The sequence below is a fragment of the Lepus europaeus genome, chromosome 3 (assembly GCF_033115175.1).
Source record: "Lepus europaeus isolate LE1 chromosome 3, mLepTim1.pri, whole genome shotgun sequence".
Classification (NCBI taxonomy): domain Eukaryota; kingdom Metazoa; phylum Chordata; class Mammalia; order Lagomorpha; family Leporidae; genus Lepus; species Lepus europaeus.
In genome coordinates, this window is record NC_084829.1 from 56,572,406 (window position 1) to 56,590,543 (window position 18,138).

Below are 18,138 nucleotides of genomic sequence, written 5' to 3' on the forward strand. Positions count from 1 at the left end.
TAAAAGGAAGAAAACATATAATCTTCTTTAAGATTACATATCTAACTTGCCATAATACATAATGCTTTAAGTAAGTTAATAAGAGAAATCAATTAATTGTTTTAAAAATTAATATATAAAAATAAACAGATTTTCATATGTAAATAATCAATATTCCTGTTTATCCCAGCACTATTGACAATGGTCCAAAAAGGGAAACAACCTAAATGTCCATCATCTAATGAATGGATAAAGAAAATGTAATGCATATACACAATGGACTATTTCTCAGCCATAAATAAGGATGCAATCTTGTCAGTTGCACCAACATGGATGGAATTAGAGGTCATTATGTTAACTGTGATAAGCCAAGTACAGAAAGAGAAGTGACAAATGATCTCATTCATTTATGGAATCTAAAAAGGTAGCTCTCATAGAAGTTGAGAGTATAATGGAATTACCAGAAGCTGGGATAAGTAGGGGGCACAGATGAGTACTAAGTTATAGTTAAGTAGAACTAAGACATTCTAACATACCATCACACAGTAGGGTAACGATATACATGACAATACACTGTACATGTTTTCATTTTTAGTCCTAAAAGAAAGGATTTTGATATTTTCACCATAAAGAAATGATAAATATTTGAGGACATAGATATGCTTACCCTGATTGGATATCATATAATATATATGTGTATCATAATGCCAGATGGTATCCCATAAGTACACACAATATTAATGTATCAGTTAAAAATAAATAGTACTTAAGAAAAGATTCTACTTTTAATAGGGAAAAAAGAGAGTTAAAAACTCCTAGGCATGGTAAACTTAAGTAATATTCAAGATCACTGTAAAAAGAGCTTCAATATTATTACAGCAAGTTTTCAAGAGTAAACAGAAAAATTAAGCCATAATCTTTAATAGGAAAACTCAGTACTGGAGAGATGTCAATGTTTCTAAAATCAATCCATAAAGTGAAAGGAATCCTAATTAAATATGAATGGGAATTATAAGAAATTGAAGGAAACATAACTGAGTTTTATCTGGAATAATAAGCATTAAAGGGGAGCCAGGAAATTTTTGATTATAAGGAATAATCAAGAAGCAACTCTCCTGCCAGTATTAACTCATACTATTAAGTGACAATAATTAAAACAATTTGGTGGTGGAAAAGATGTAGATAGATCAAGGGAACAGAATGGAAAGCCAAAATGTTAGGCCAAATGAAAATGGAAAGTTAATGACAAAGATGATTTTTCAAATAAATGAAGGAAAAAAGTGATATTCCACCAATATTTTTGTAGCAACTGGCTATCCATTTAGAAAAAAAAAGAAGAAATATATGTGAATGCTTATATAGATCATTCCTACCAGAAGCATAAATGCTAAAAATAAATTAAGAGAATTTTAAAAATCCTTTAAGTAATGATAATCAAAATTCTATAATGTGGAATAAACATAGGAGAAATAAAAGAAAAAAAACATACAATACAATTTAATTTTCTGTATGGATAAAATGCCAAAACTAAGTCAATATACTTACTATAAGCCAAGAAAACATTTTTACAAAGTAATCTATGAAATACATATATGCAAATAAATTTCTGAAAAAAAAAAAAACAGCCCAGAAAGGGGGAAAAAAAGTGAGGATATGAACAAAAGCAAAATATAGAGAAGTAACACAATGTCCCCAAATCACATGTCAAGGTTCCTTATGTGACTTAACAACAAAGAAATAAAAATCAAACCAGTAGGATTATTAACATATATTGGTAAAATTTAGAAACTGTAAAACTAATAAAACCCAAAGTTGATATGTGTGAGGAAAGATATTTTCAAATACTTATTGGAAGAACACAAACTTTCTGCAGTTTGTATCAAGGTATAATGGTGAATTTAACTCTTTTGATACAATAACAAATTCCACTTCTGGGTATCTTTCTATGGATATACTGAGAAAAATTTAGTAAGAAAAACACACAAAGGTGTTCCTTGTGATCTCGTTGGTAATACAGCAATGTTAAAATGACAATAAAGAACCAAAGCAGAAGACATTTTGGGGAGGGAGCTGAGTTAAGGTTGTGCTGACTGTGCATGAGAGAGTATTCACACTGTACATCTCTCTTGGAAGAAGAGGAATCATGAGCTCTAGATTACAGGTTGCCATACTTTTAAATTGCAAAACGCTTTCAGTAAGAGATTTTTTTTGACATGTGGCCCTATATATACATATGAATTTTATACCTATGCTACTGAACAAAGCATTATATAATTCTTCTCACAGTTGTACACAATGCAGTCAAAGAGGCACAAGCCACATGGTGGAAAATTATTCTGACCCAAGTCCAAAAGTATAGGGAAAACATGGTCAGACTGGGTTTAAGGCATTTTATCTCAATCCCTTACTCCTTGAGTTCTGTTAGTCACTTAAATGACTCATGTGCTTCAGTTCTCAGTTTAGCAAATTGGAAAATAGAGATAGTTTATTTCACAATTAACATAACATGGGCACAGAATAACTTGCTTTGCAAACATGAGGGTTAAGTGTGAGGAGTTATGAATTTGGATTCTACCAATGCAAAACCTTTTATGAATAAAATAGAAAAATTTACACTCCACAGGAAAACATTCAAGTAGCCAATATAACAACTCTTGTACCTAAGGCTCCTTCTTCTCCCAGGCTAAAAAAATTTGCTAAGTTTTACAAAAGGCTCAGGCTATAATGATAGTTGGGATTATTTAAACTCACTAAAATATTTCCTTCCTCTAACACACTGATGGACATTCCCTTTGGGTTTAGGAATCACCACTGGCCTACTTGGGTTTACTAAAAAAGTTGACTTGTGATCTGCTACTCCAGAGTCATTGCCTGAACTCCTCAATGAACCCTCCAAACAGTTAGAAATGGAGTTTAGAACAAAGCATGAAGCTTTCTTTAAAAAATCAGCAACATTTCCAAATGATGTCACTATAGGAAGACAAAAAAAAAAGTAAAAGTAGCCAGTAGATGAGGTAGGAAGTAAAGTTAATGTTCTTCATAATAAATTAAGATGCTGAATCAATTATATGTTGTTAAAATAAAAAAGGTTAAAAAGTTAGGAAATAATCAAGACTTTGTTAAAGCAGCCACAGAAGTAGTAAAACTATGAGCAGACAGAGAACAGCACTATACATATAGCAGGGACATGCAAGAGAGCCTAAGATCAGAAAATATTTAGGGAGGCCAAAGCTAGTGTCGCTTTGGGTGAAAAATCTCTTACAGAAGAAGTATTTAAAAGAAAAGAAAACTGTAGAAAGGGAAGAAAGATTTTCTTTTTTTTTTATTTAGTAAATATAAATTTCCAAAGTACAGTTTATGGATTACAATGGCTTCCCCCCTCCCATAATTTCCCTCCCACTTGTGCACCTCCCATCTCCCACTCCCTCTCCCATTCCATTCACCTCAAGATTCATTTTCAATTATCTTTATATGCAGAAGATTGATTTAGTATATATTAAGTAAAGGTTGCATCAGTTTGCACCCACACAGAAACACAAAGTGTAAAATACTGTTTCAGTACTAGTTATAGCATTAATTCACATTGGACAACACATTAAGGACAGATCCCACCTGAGAAGTAAGTACACAGCAACTCCTGTTGTTGACTTAACAATTTGACACTCTTGTTTATGGCATCAGAAATCTCCCTAGGTTCTAGTCATGAGTTGCCAAGGCTATGGAAGCCTTTTGAGTTCGCTGACTTTGATCTTATTCCGACAGGGTAATAGTCAAAGTGGAAGTTCTCTCCTCCCTTCAGAGAAAGGTACCTCCTTCTTTGATGGCCCCGTTCTTTCCACTGGGATCTCACTCACAGAAACCTTTCATTTAGGTCTTCTTTTTTTTTTTTTTTTTTTTTTCCAGAGTGTCTTGGCTTTCCATGCCTAAAATATTCTCAAGGGCTCTTCAGCCATACCTGAATGCCTTAAGGGCTGATTCTGAGGCCAGAGTGCTATTTAGGACATCTGCCATTTTATGAGTCTCCTGTGTATCCCGCTTCCCATGATGGATCGTTCTCTCCTTTTTTGATTCTATCAGTTAGTATTAGCAGACACTAGTCTTGTTTGTGTGATCCCTTTGATTCTAAGAAAGATTTTCTGAAAAGTCCTATTTCTAAAATTTAGAATCTAAAAATTCTCTAGATAAAGCAAAATATATATCAGTAAACAGATTGTCTATATGCATATGTGCATATATTTATTTTTAAATATTTGTTAATTGTATCAAAGCATTAAGAACAGTTATAATCATTACATATAATTCTGTAGATAATATTAATATACATATTTATATAAGTATATACTTAATAACATTATAATCATAAACTCTAATAAGGAGAGAAGGGAAGCGCACAGGACTGAACTCTGGAACACCCTAACATTTAGAGAATGGATGAAGGAGGAAATGCCAAAAATTCAATAATAAAAAAGGTAACTACTGAAGGCCAGGGAAAATCTAGGAATGTGTAGCATCTCAAAAGCCAAGAGGAGAAATAGTTCCAAGGAGGATAGGAAAAAGAAATAGCAGTGTCAAAAGTTGCTGAAATATACTGCAAGGCAACAAAAGATTTCCGAGCAGAACTGACTGTTGGATTTGAAAGTAGACTGGTTATCTAAATATGCAGCATGAAATTGTGATGGATGTCCCACTGAAGTGGGTTAGAGAGAGACAGGGAAGTAAGAAAGTATCTTTTTGAGTATTTATACTATGATGTGAAACAGAAATGGGGAGGTTGCCAAAGGAGGCTATGTAGTCTTTAGGCTATTGGTAAATTTTAATTAGAAAAAAAAATTAATGATGCCAGAAGAGAATGAGTAATTAATCCTCAAGAGCATACTGAGGCTTGCGGATTATACATGGACAGTTCACCCATCTAACAGGAAGGAGGATAAAATATAACTCTATAGTTAAGAGGGTAGATCTATAGGGAAGAAACTTGTGAAATTTCTATTTGATTGTTTCAGATGGGGTATTTCAGCAATTAAAGAAAGATACAACAAAGCTATTTTCAAAATCTTTTTTTTTTTTTTTTTTTGACAGGCAGAGTGGACAGTGAGAGAGAGAGACAGAGAGAAAGGTCTTCCCCCAGTGGCCGCTGCAGCCGGTGCGCTGCGGCCGGCGGACCGCACTGATCCGAAGCCAGGAGCCAGGTTCTTCCTCCTGGTCTCCCATGTGGGTGCAGAGCCCAAGGACCTGGGCCACAGCAGAGAGCTAGACTGGTGGAGGAGCGACCGGGACAGAATCCGCTGCACCGACCGGGACTAGAACCCAGTGTGCCGGCGCAGCAGGCAGAGGATTAGCCTATTGAGCCGCGGCACTGGCCATATTTTCAAAATCTTTACATTTGGTAATCAGCAGGACAGGGTTTTTCAAAACAAACCATCATCACCAGTAATTTATAGTGTTTATTTTAGGCCAAACATATGGTGGCCTCAATTAATCTTCACAATAAGCCCATGAAGTAAGTAATTCTATAGCTTCCACTTCCCAGATGAAATTGAGATTTAAAGAAATTAAAAAGCAGGGTTTAGGAGATTAGCAATTTGAATTCATAACTGATCATGTAACAAGTGACTGCCTTAAGTCCCCAAATTATACATACATGTACAAAATATGCATGCATATTCATGCGTGAGCACGCACACACACACACACAGTGTTTGAGGCGTGGTGCTATCAGAAAGCTACATGTATAGATTATCCTCCTTTTTTTTGGAAAAGCAGGACAAGGAGGCACTTCTTTACAATTGGACTGTAGGAGTATTTTAAGAACTATCAGCACTAACATACTAAATTCTAATATATTATCCCCTAAAAATTTTTGTTTTAAATTTAGTTCTCTATTACTGCTCTCTCAAAACATACATTGGTTGTAATAGAAATCAGTAAAAACAACTCAGTCTTTTGACACTGGAAGGCCAGAAATATGAGATTTATGTAAGGAAGGAAGTCTAAACCATGAGAGCACTGAGAAACTGAGGTTCTGAAGAGACCACTTAAATATTAAATGTTCTTACAAAGACAAATAAAGTGGATGGTTCATTCAATAATGATAGCTTATATATAATCAATACATCTTATTTCTTAAGTCCAGAAAAGTAAACAATTAATAAATTGGAACAAAGTCTAGATAAGCTAAAAAAGTCAATTATTAATATTAACTGCATCTCAGAATCGAATTTTCTATAGAAAAGTTTCATGTCAATTTGAAAATTTATAAATTCATATCAATTAAGCAACAAGGAGTAACATAAGTTTTTTTTTCCACACAATTTAAATATATTAGATCTCCTTAGGTATGAGAAAGTATTTAATGATTTTTTTAGACTTCAAAGAATTCTTTTAAAGCATGTAATAAAATGAGATATCAATTGAAGATGATTTGCTGAGTGTTCCTTTTGACAGTAAATTCATTAAGAAAAAAAAACCTAAAAACATCTATCATCTGATATACAGAGAACAAAGTCAGCAAAAAAGTGGATATAGTTTTAATTATCATAAGTGGAAACTCCTAATGTGCGAGTCTTTAGAGAAAAGCCACAAGATGAAAATTATTCTGGGAAAATATCCTAACAGAGAACAGTATTGGGTGGAACAATCTCCCACAGGCCACTGTGTGATGCCTGGAAAAAGTATCTTGCACAGCCACAAGTCAAAGCCATCTCAGGGGTATATTTTGTAACCTTCTCATTTCTGAAGATCATGTATTATAGTAGAACAATCAAGGAAAAACTTTTACCTAACTCACTAAATTACTTTAATTCTGGGTAATGAACTGTCAAAAGCCAACTGGAATATATAGGAGCTGGGAAGATAACACAAGAGATTCTAGGCCCATGGTGACTGTGACAAAGGAGTTTAACCTCGACAATGAACCTCAGGAAACCACCAACTCCAAATGCAATCATTGCTGGTCTGAAAACAGAGGCTTCTGTTGAAACACACAACTTAGTTATCTTATCCAATTAAATGTATGGCTTTGTAACATTCACACCTCTATATTTAAAATTTAGTACAATGACCCAAAACAATAGAATAGTTACTACTAGCAGAATTGCTGTTATTCTTTGATTCTTTTTATTATTTTTAAAAATTTTTATTAATATAAAAACAATAGATTTCATGTATTTCATAGATACAATTCTAAGAAGATAACCACACTTCCTTTCCTCCACCCCTCCCTCAATGTCACCTTTTTACTTTTTTTTCCCTTTAATTTTTGCAATAACATACTTTCAATTTACTTTGTAGTCACTGGCTTAATGCACCACTCTCCATAATGTTCAACAAGTAAAAAAGCAGAAATACCAAGATTATTTTTTTGAGATGAAGAGAGATGTGGAGGGACACACACACACACACACACACAGAGAGAGAGGAAGAGAGAAAGCACAAGCAAGCACCCTATTTGCAGGTTCACTCTCTGAATTCCTACAATGGTGCCTGGCAGGAGTTGAAGCTGGGAGTCAGGAGCAATTCAAGTCTCCTATAAGGGTGGCACAGACCCAATTACTTGAGCCATCACCACTTCCTGTCAGAATCTGCAAAAATCAAGCAGAAAGTTGGAGATGGGCATCAATTCCAGGTACTCTGATGTGCGATGTGGGTGTTTTTAACTGCTAGGTTGAAAACCTACCTGCATACCTTTAAAGATAAATTAGGATAAGTAAAAAAATTGCAAACAGTCATAAATAGTCATGCTGTGTCTCACTCTCTTTAAAAAAGATTTATTTATTTATTTATTTATTTATTTATTTATTTGAAAGAGTAACAGAGAGGAGAGACATTTGCTAGATCACTCCCAAATGTCCACAACAGCCAGGGCTAGACGAAGCCTAACTTAGGAGCCAGAAACTCTGTAGGTAGGCAGGAACCCAAGTACATGGACCATCATCTTTTGTCTCCTAGGTGCATAGAAAAGAGTTGTGTTACAAGAGGAGAAGCCAGGACTTGAACCAGGTGCTCTCACCTGCGATGGGAACTTCTCAAGTGATGGCTTAACCTTCAGTGCCATAGTACCCACTCCAGCTATATTGTGATTTTTCAAAAAAACACATCTTTTCTCATAAAAGCTTATTCCAATTCTTTTAGGATATACAAATAAAAAGTCTCCTTTATATATCTAGCCTCTAAAACTCAATTAAGAGGAAAAACAAATGCACTCATTCATTCATAGACATATTCATTCACATAAGCAATGCTATGTATTTTTTTCCCCAAAAATCAGACTGTTTGTGTTTGAGATTGCTCAGTGCTTAAAGGACTCATAGAGGCCCTCAGTAGACAAGAGGATTTCATTCTTCTTTGAGAATAGATCAACTATCAATTCTGCTTTACCACCCATCACTCTCCCCATTTTACCAATCTACCCTCATCTATTCCATCTTCTGTTTTGTTTTCAGGCACTCATCCTCCTATTTGTCCTGGTGAATGTAATAACTCATGACATCCCGATGATACATGTTAGCTCCCGTCATGCTACACATCCCAACTATCACTAAACCTGATGAAGAAAACAGAACAAAAGCAACCCTCTATTTAAAACAAAAACAAAACCACAACAACAAAAAATCCTGTGCCAGGAGTCGCACTAAGTAGTTTCATATACAATAAGCATTCATTAACTTGCCAAAAATTATATAGCTCGAAAGTTTAAAATTTGGTTCCAGAGATACATAATTTTCTGAAATCAACATGAGCAACCATCAAATCATAAAGTGGATCAAGTCTACATCAGTGTTTCTCTGATCTGAATGCTGAGAACATTATTTGTAAAACATAAGACTTTTGCAAAGTTGGAAGTTCAAAATTATTGTAGGTTTTTGTTTGTTTGTTTGTTTTTTAATGAGGACACATCCAAATGCCTCAAAGATTCTGGAAATAAGGCTGTACTCCAGGGATGAAGCTAATAAAATCAACTTAGAGATTCAAGAAAATCCAAAGGGCACCTTGCACATGGACAAATTATCAGAGCTAGTAGTCTCTGACTATCTAGGGAACACATTTAATGAATATGTACTTAAATGGAAAGTATGGGAAATCTCAGCGCTGTAATAAAAGAGCCTGTAACATAAAATTTTGTCTGAAAACTTATGGGAGCAGTGTATGACAATAGACCCCCTTCCAGGTAAATATCGATTTGGAGCTGGACCTGCAGGCATTGGGCTATCTGACACTAACGTGCATATTTTAGTTCTAGCTAACACAGAGTAGCACCACACAGAGCTTAACAACAGGGCAGAACATGGAATCCAATCCATGCCAATATCTGCTTCATCCAACAGTGGTCATCTGTTGCTGAGCACTTACATCCAATTATAAATGCCTTGTATGAGCTTTATTGGTTAATGGTCACCAACAAATTTCTGAGTCCATGAATCTTGAATTCACCAAGGTGAACATTACTGAAAGGCAGCCATCAAGGGTAATCCTGTTACTGTATTTGAGTGACCAAAACCATCAATTACTATTTGCATGTTTACCTTTCCACCATCTCTCCCTGGTTCTCCTTTGTAACCTGGTAGTCCTTGAGGTCCCTAAATTAAACACAAAATAAAATTTTGTTAATTATATTTTTTAGTTTCCTAGAGTTGAATTTTCTAAAATGTTTATAAACAGATCACATACTTGTATTCCTGGAGATCCTGGAACACCTGGTGATCCTGTGATTCCCTGATACCCCTAAAGAAAAATAAACATGAAATAATTAACATTTCTCTGTATTTACAAAAAAGAAGCTGTCCACTGGATGATTCCCTTCTGTCTCAAGCTTTTTACACCTAAAATTTCATTTAGCAGCTGTTTAAGAAATAAAACTAACAAAACATCAAATGCTTAATAAGCAATTCAAATCCTTCAATGTTTATAAAATCTATAAAAATACAGAAAAAGGTATTTGATATTAATAAAAATATTCAAAAGATTAAATTAAGTGGAAAGCTCTGGGTTGAAAATAGCTCAAAGAAATGTTCTGTATGTTGAAACACAGTACTCAAGAGAAAACACTTAAGATTGGAACATTAAATAAATATATCACATTTTTAAACTACTTGATAAACGGCCAACTGAGTTAATCCCTAGAATAAATTAAAACCTTGATGAATGTTAATCTTCAGATGAACTGTGTAACAGTCTTTGGATTGCTTATTTTAGAAAGCTGCTGATGTTAAATCCAAGAATATGGCTGTGACTTATCATTCTCCAACACAGAGCTGTCCATTGAAGCTCGGGAGACCAGAGGAGTCAATTTTATCTCCATTGCATCTTACACATCCCTCCAGAAACTGGACCCTTCGTAAAGTAGCACAACTTTTTAGATAGAGGCAAACTATGCATTGCTTGCTCAACACGTGGCAGTTAAAATTTCCAAACAAACTTGGAGGCCCCAAACTTTATCTATGTTTCCAAGAATGACAATAACATTAACTTGGACAATCCGGCACTTATAAACACACTTACCACTCTATTCGGATTCAATCTTTCTTACTATTTGGATACATGTATCTGTTGCCAACAGTGTTAACACATATCTCATTAATGTTTCCAATTACATCTTCATTCATTAATCCAAAAGCTACATTTCCATATGGCTATCCATGGGTGCCTACCCTGACCTTCATATTCATCCACTCACTTGTTGGTATATTTATAACTGTAATTTTAGAGATGTCATAATTCCCTTATTTACACTCACATTTTCAAATATTCCTTCTAATATTATTTGCTAGCTCTAACAATAATAATGGTTGTCTCTGAATAAGTCTTACATTACAGATTTTCTTTTTTTACATGCACTAACTTTTCTTTTCTTTTCTTTTCTTTGGTAAAATGCTATGTCAGTTCCTTCCAGAATGATGATTGTACAATTTCTATTCAGTTTTTCACAGGGTATAACATTATGCTTTCTGCGTGATGTCTAAGATTCAGAATTTTCTCTTGAGTTCCTTTGTCCAATCTTTAAACATTTCACTTCACCAGCAAACAAAGGTTCCATAATCAACCTCTCCATATGTCATATAAAACAACCTGTAATTTTCTTTTTCTTTTTTTTTTTTTTTTTTTTTTTTGACAGGCGGGGTGGATAGTGAGAGAGAGAGACAGAGAGAAAGGTCTTCCTTTTGCCGCTGGTTCACCCTCCAATGGCTGCTGCGGCAGGCGCATCTCGCTGATCCGAAGCCAGGAGCCAGGTGCTTCTCCTGGTCTCCCATACAGGTTCAGGGCCCAGGCACTTGGGCCATCCTCCACTGCATTCCTGGGCCATAGCAGAGAGCTGGCCTGGAAGAGGGGCAACCGGGATAGAATCCGGCGCCCCAACTGGGACTAGAACCCCGTGTGCCAGCGCCGCAAGGCGGAGGATTAGCCTGTTAAGCCACGGCGCTGGCCTACAACCTGTAATTTTCAAACTCACCATCTGCTCTCTGGGTGGCACCAGCTCTGTGTCACTGGATTACAAACTCCTTAAAGTCAGGAATCAGATCTAATTCATCTATGAATTACAGCATTGTACACATTGTTGGGCAGATTTTTGTTGATCCAGCATTGGGAAAAATCTAAGTCATTCAAACTGCATACAATTGTATACAACCTCTTACCATCTTACATTTGGGCAGTTTCCAGTAGCAAATTGAAACTTTAGTAATAGCAAGTGTTTGATATTCTCAAGATCAGTCAAAAGACAGAAGAAACTCTATACAAATTTTGGTCAGCCCTATCTTGCTACCTTTTCTGCTTAGCCCTGAAACTCCTTCTTTCAAAGACTTTGGAAGAAGTCCTGAAACTGAATCTGAATCCTGACTGATAGCAATGAACATAGCTAAATTACATTAATATGTCCTATCAAGAAATCCTGCAGATCTTTTAAAACATATGCTCCATCTGGAAAATCCAACATGATTTAAAACAAGCTATTGTAATTGGGAAAAACAGTAACAACAATGATTTATAGTATTTATCATATGTTGCACACTAAGCATTTCATATATTTTAATTCAAATAAACCCCACATTACCTGGTAATGTGGGTTCTAAATCATTGCCATTTTCAGATAAGGAAACGAAAGCGTGGAAGGTTAAGTAACTTGTCTAGTTACATAGCTAGTAAGTCAATAGACTCAGTGGGAATACCCTCTACAGAAAGTGCTTCATGGGAAATCAGATCTGATCATTCTTGAATGACTCATCACATTCAAAGAAGTCCATTTTTCCAGACTATTTTTAAATTGTTTAGAATTCTGAGTGCCCAGAGAAAGGAATGTTCATTAAATTCCTCAAAAGAAAGTTGTCATGAAGATTGGCTATTGATCAAAATGGCCAGTCATCTGCAAAGTTCACATTTAATTAATTATTTTTCTTTCACATTTTTTCAAAAGCTAAGCCAAATGCCATATCTGCTTTATTACTTTTTAAAAGTTCACAAGCTGCTGTGCTGTCTGTCCTCTTCGAAGAGGTTGATATGATGTCTTTGTCATGGAGGACACGTTGCACTTTAATGGATTAAAATGACTTGGAGATGCCCTAGACTATGTTCCCAGCTCAACTCTGACTCATAATGCGACCTCAGGCAGAGTCATCAAATCCCCAAGTCCTGGGAGGCAACACACTGAAGTGGAAAGACAATGAATTCTGAAATTGGAAAAGACCTTGGACTGGATTTTTGCCTCTCCTTCTACTTTCTGTGGAGTTTTGGCTAAGTCACATTGCCTAGCAAAAGCTCAGTTTGTACCACAGATTGGGCTAATATTATCTACTACACTTTTGAAGAGAAGGAAATGGAGTCACAGGTGGAAACATGTGGCATATGTTAGGAGTTTAGTGAATGTAGCTTTCATCATTTTCTTCAGTCTCAAAGACTATTTCACAAAACCATGAGAACAATTTTTCAGAATGGTACTGCAAAGGCTTAACAATCACTGTTGGTGCATTCAAAAAGGCAGGCTCTGGAATCATCATTATGACTTAACCATTTCATAAAAACTTAATACAATACTGAACATACAAGCATGCTTACGGTGTATTTTATAACGACTGTTTCATCTTTAGAAAAACTAGATAAAAGGGGCTGGTACAGTAGCATAGCAGGTAAAGCCACTACCTGCAATGCTGGTATCCCATATGGGCGCCGGTTCAAGTCCTAGCTGCTCCAATTCCGATACAGCTCTCTGCTATGGCCTAGGAAAGCAATGGAAGATGGCTCAAGTGCTTGGGCCCCTGTACCCACATGGGAGACTCAGAAGAAGCTCCTAGCTCCTGACTTCGGATCAGCACAGCTCCAGCCGTTGTGGCTAGTTGGGGAGTGAACCAGCAGATGGAAGAGTCTCTCTCTCTCTCTCTCTCTCTCTCTCTCTGCCTCTCCTTCTCTCTCTGTGTAACTCTTTCAGATAAATAAATAAATCTTAAAAAAAGAAATACTAGATAAAAGAATAAAAGCTCCTCACATTATCAGAATAATGTAGCCCATTTTTTTCAAATTTATAATGAGATAACATTGTTGAGATATTAGTTGTGTAAAGAAAGTCAAGATTATTTTAGAAGCTGGAGGAAACATGCTCAGTAACAAAATATAGAAAACCAAAAGCCACATCCAAGCTGGGGGAATCCCAGGGCAAAACACCAGAAGAGATTGGGTGAAATTCAGAAAAATAATTTCTGGACTGAAAATCAGGGAAATAATGGTTAACAGGGAGGAGTATTATGACACAGAACAATTTCCAAGAGGAGCTAGAAATAAAACATTGGTTGACTCATAGCGGGATACACTAAAAGAAAAGAAAAATGTCCTAAAGCTGAAAAAATGATAAGCTTTTGCACGTAGCTTACTTAGGTTTACTTTTCTGAACATGAGTTTCTGTTTCATTGTAGAACTGTATATTTCTTATGATCTTTGTTTAATGGTATTCAATTTTAGTACTGCAATTATCAACAGGTCCAAATATCTACCCTACCCCCATCTGCAAAATTTCTTGCAGTATTTATGTCTTTTCCATGTTCACAGAGAGTCTCTTTATAAATGAGTCATTTTTAGGAAAAAATATTCTCATTGCCAAATTGTAGGGTTGAAGAATACAAAATCAATTTAATTATCTTCCATGATTCATAGTGACAATGCTCCAAGAAAGATGTATAGCATTGAAATGAAAATTAAGAAAATAAAATCCTCAAATTTGCAAGGTCCATCATTTCTTCTAAATCTAGTTGTAATGATCCCATAAAACACTCTGCCAATGTAAACATATACCTTTTTAAAAGTAGAAAGGATAGTAGATATACTGGTTTTCCTTAAATATTCTAAACTTAAAGTGAGAATAAAGTCCAGAGAAATCATTAGGATGTAAACCTTGCTTGGAAAATGAAAGAATGTGATTTAAAGTTTATTGTATAATATAATTGTCTTCAAAGTTTCCCAGAATTCCAACCTATACTGTGGTACACAGCCAGGGTAACTATGCAATGAAAATCAAGTTTGTATTTTTAATGTCCTCTCTGGATTCTCTGAGTCATTGGCAGACTTTATAGCTCTATACAACTAAACTCCAAGAAAATTCATGTCTTTGTCTTTCCACATACAACTAATAGAGAAACCAGTTTAACTGCCTAACCTATACTCAAGTCATTTATGTGCTTTAATTGGTTGCTCACTTATGGGATTAATAGGTGTCAATAATCAAGTAATTAACAGGTGACATCTGAGCTATGTCCCAAGAAAGAATGGTGATGCAATGGAAGTGAAGAAAAGTAGGTACTGTTGGGATGCTTTCCTAGGAGACAAAATCAAAGGGATGCAAAAGGAAGCACAGTGCACAAAAGGACACCTTTCAATATGTCCTGCCACAAGATCCAATGAACCAAATTCACAGAGCCAAAAAGAGAGGAACAAGACAAGACTGGGACAGTAGATTGGAGGTTACATGCACAGCTTACAAAGAACTTTGATCCTTATCTAAGCCACTAAAGTAATTTAAACCAGGATGTCACACGACCAGACTTGTGCTCTGAAAAGATCACCTGCTACCCTATGGAGGATAGATGATGAGGGACAAGTGAGGGACATGGGAGAGCTGTTCCTGCAGAGGGAACAGAATGGTAGGTATAACCTGAGTGCACATGCAGTTTGTTTCATCTAAATTAACAATGGGTTTTCAGGGGTGAGGAATTTTGAGTTATGGAGGTATGACTAGGTTCCTAGGCAGTGGGATGGCCGATGATATCACTGAATGTAAGAGGGATTCTAGAGGAAAATATAATTTAATTGATTATGAAATATAAAGTAGCACAAAGTATTTTATGAAATAATTTTAAAAACACATTTGACATTTAAAAGCTATATAAGGTGCTGGGGAGGTAAACACAATCTCTCCGTCAAAACAAACTACATTGACTACAAATGAAATTTAATCTAAATGTAATCCTCTCTGTCTTAGGAAAGGTGAACTGGTGACAAAAACAAAGCAACATCATCTGATTTCCTATAATAATTTGCCTTGAGCAAAGCACACAAGTGAAAAACACTGCCTACTTTTGACAAATAATCTCTGCAAATAGAGCTAAAATATTAGTCCCATAATTTGGTTAAACATTGACAAATTGCCATTTTTCCTGACTAAGATTATACTCAAAGTTGTTCCAAGCTTATTTCAAGAGGAGAATGCACACAACTTTTTAAGGTAGCCTATTCTATTTTTGGCAATTCTTATATTACAACCTACATTTTTAACAACTATGCTTTTTATATTGAAACAACATAGGTAACCAATAGCTAACCTCTTTCCTTCTCCTGCTATGCTGCTATATTTTTTTCATAGTACCTACCATTACCCAATACTATGTGCCTATATTTATCGTCTTCACCCAAAGTATTGGAAGCTTAGAAGAGTTTTAGGAACACAGTAAACATCCAACAAATGTAAGGCATATAAGTGAATTAATGAAAGAATGACTAATAAGAAAATAAACCAATGAATATTTATTGACCCAACCAGCAATGAAAATAAGAACTATGATAGAGACAGCCCTATATTCATATGGATAATGATCAAAAGAATATATAAGATAAGCATAAATTTATCTTTAAAATCAGAAATGCTAGATGTCTTACTGAACAATTCCTTAAAGAGTTTAATTTATATACAAACAGGGGTGTATATATATATATATATTTATCTACACATAAGCTATTATTATTGTATATGCTACACATAATATATAAAATACAAATAATCAATTTAAAAGACATGTCAGACTAATGGGGAAAGATCCACATATGATTTCTATAGGACAGTGTTGTAGGAAAATGAATGAGCTAATCAGTTAATCTTTGTTTAGAAAAGCTTTATGGGGGCAGGTGCCGTGGCTCACTTGGTTATTCCTCCACCTGCAGCGCTGGCATCCCATATGGGCACCAGTTCTAGTCCTGGTTGCTCCTCTTCCAGTCCAGCTTTCTGCTGTGGCCCAGGAGGGCAGTGAAGGGTCACCCAAGTGCTTGGGCTCCTGCACCCACATGGGAGACCAGGAGGAGGCACCTGACTCCTGGCAGCACCAGCCGTTGCAGCCATTTGAAGAGTGAACCAATGGAAGGAAGACCTCTCTCTCTGTCTCTCTCTCTCTCTCTCTCTCTATCTAACTCTATCTGTCAAATAAAAAAAAAAAGAAAAGCTTTATGAAGATGTAAGTTTTAAATAACATTTCATTAGAGAAAAGAAAGAACTACCCAAAGAGTAGGACAATTTATTCAAGACTAATAGGCTATATTTTAACTGGGCTGGGGTTGGGGAGAGGTTGTTGAGAGAGATTAATGTCAGTGGAATAAAATGAGAAAATAAATGTTGTTGCTAAGAAATTCAGAATGAGGTGAAATGAGAATTCAGGTAGAAACTGTTCTCTCTAGAAGAATGTTTCATAATTAAGCTGCAACTTTTAGTTCTCTTCTCCAAGTCACTCCTTTTGTTTTTATTCTAATGTATCCTATTCTCCAGTTCATTAATTTTCATGACAAATAGCCCCAAATTCCCCCACTGCTCTCAAATTGTTGAGCCCACAATTGACACCACATTCAGTTAAGGGTCTGAAAGGAGGAAAGCATAAAGAATTTGCCTCATGGGTCCTGCTTGTTTTACTACCAAGTATTCACCTCCGTCTGTAGTCTGCAAGCCTAAGTGATAGTTCTCCCATTTTTCTCCTACTCTCCACCATCTGAACATCTGGATATCTGAAAACAGTACCCCTCACATGGATGACACAAGCAGTTCAGTAAATCCTCCCTCATAGTCTGCCTCCTAGTTACTCTTGCTGAAGGAATTCCAGCTGCTAAATGGCCCTAAATGTAGAGTCCTAAACCAGATCTAACACTCCATGGGCAGTGCTGTCATCTTCCTCAATATAAACATTTCATATTACCTAACTGCCAAAAATTGCACCAGCCTTTAGGCGGCTCCATTACATATGTTGAACTCTTTCTTGCCAAGATTAAATAACACCTCATATTCAAGTTAAGAGCCATACATTTATTCAGGTTGAAATTCACTATGCTAGAATTGTCCATTCTCTAAGTTTCCCATATCTTTTTGGATCTTCAGGTCACTCCAAGTGCTGAAATATATTCCCATTGAAATCAAGAACTAAAAGCCATTAAACATCACAACAAATTAAATAAGCATATAGTAGGGTAGTTCATACTTAAAAAATAAATAACACTGAAAGATATGTTTACATTTCTAAACTTAAAAACAAAATTATAAAGCAAATGAGTAGTCAGAAGAAATATTTGTAACATGTATTTAATGGTTTAATTCTCTTGAAGCATGAGATCTTATTGATCTATATGAAAAATACCATCAACCCTACAGAAAACAAAGGACACCCCAAAAAATGGAAATTACCCTGAATGCCTAACTTCTATATTCACTTACCCACTTAAAATTTCTACTCATACACATTTAACATATCCAAAACTACACTCCTGATTCCATCACCTCATTCTTCCACAATACTAGAGTCTACCTGGACTTATCCTTCTCAAATACACATCTAACTCACTGGCAAGTCCTGGCAGCTCTATCTTCAAAACATAGAATGTAAGCAGTTCTGCTCACCTTAGCACTGCTCACCCTGATCCTTGCCGCTATCATGT

General features: G+C 35.6%; 1 protein-coding gene across 2 annotated transcripts in view; it reads right to left on the bottom strand.

Annotated features, from left to right (window-relative positions):
• The window catches only part of COL21A1 (collagen type XXI alpha 1 chain), a 172,134-nt gene that overhangs the window by 65,775 nt on the left and 88,221 nt on the right, over positions 1-18,138 (bottom strand). For both annotated transcript variants that reach the window (XM_062186299.1, XM_062186298.1), the window contains 2 exons: positions 9,646-9,699; positions 9,501-9,554 (listed from right to left, as the gene is read on the bottom strand). In XM_062186299.1, the coding sequence (XP_062042283.1) occupies positions 9,501-9,554; positions 9,646-9,699 (108 nt within the window). The remainder of the gene's footprint in view (positions 1-9,500; positions 9,555-9,645; positions 9,700-18,138) is intronic.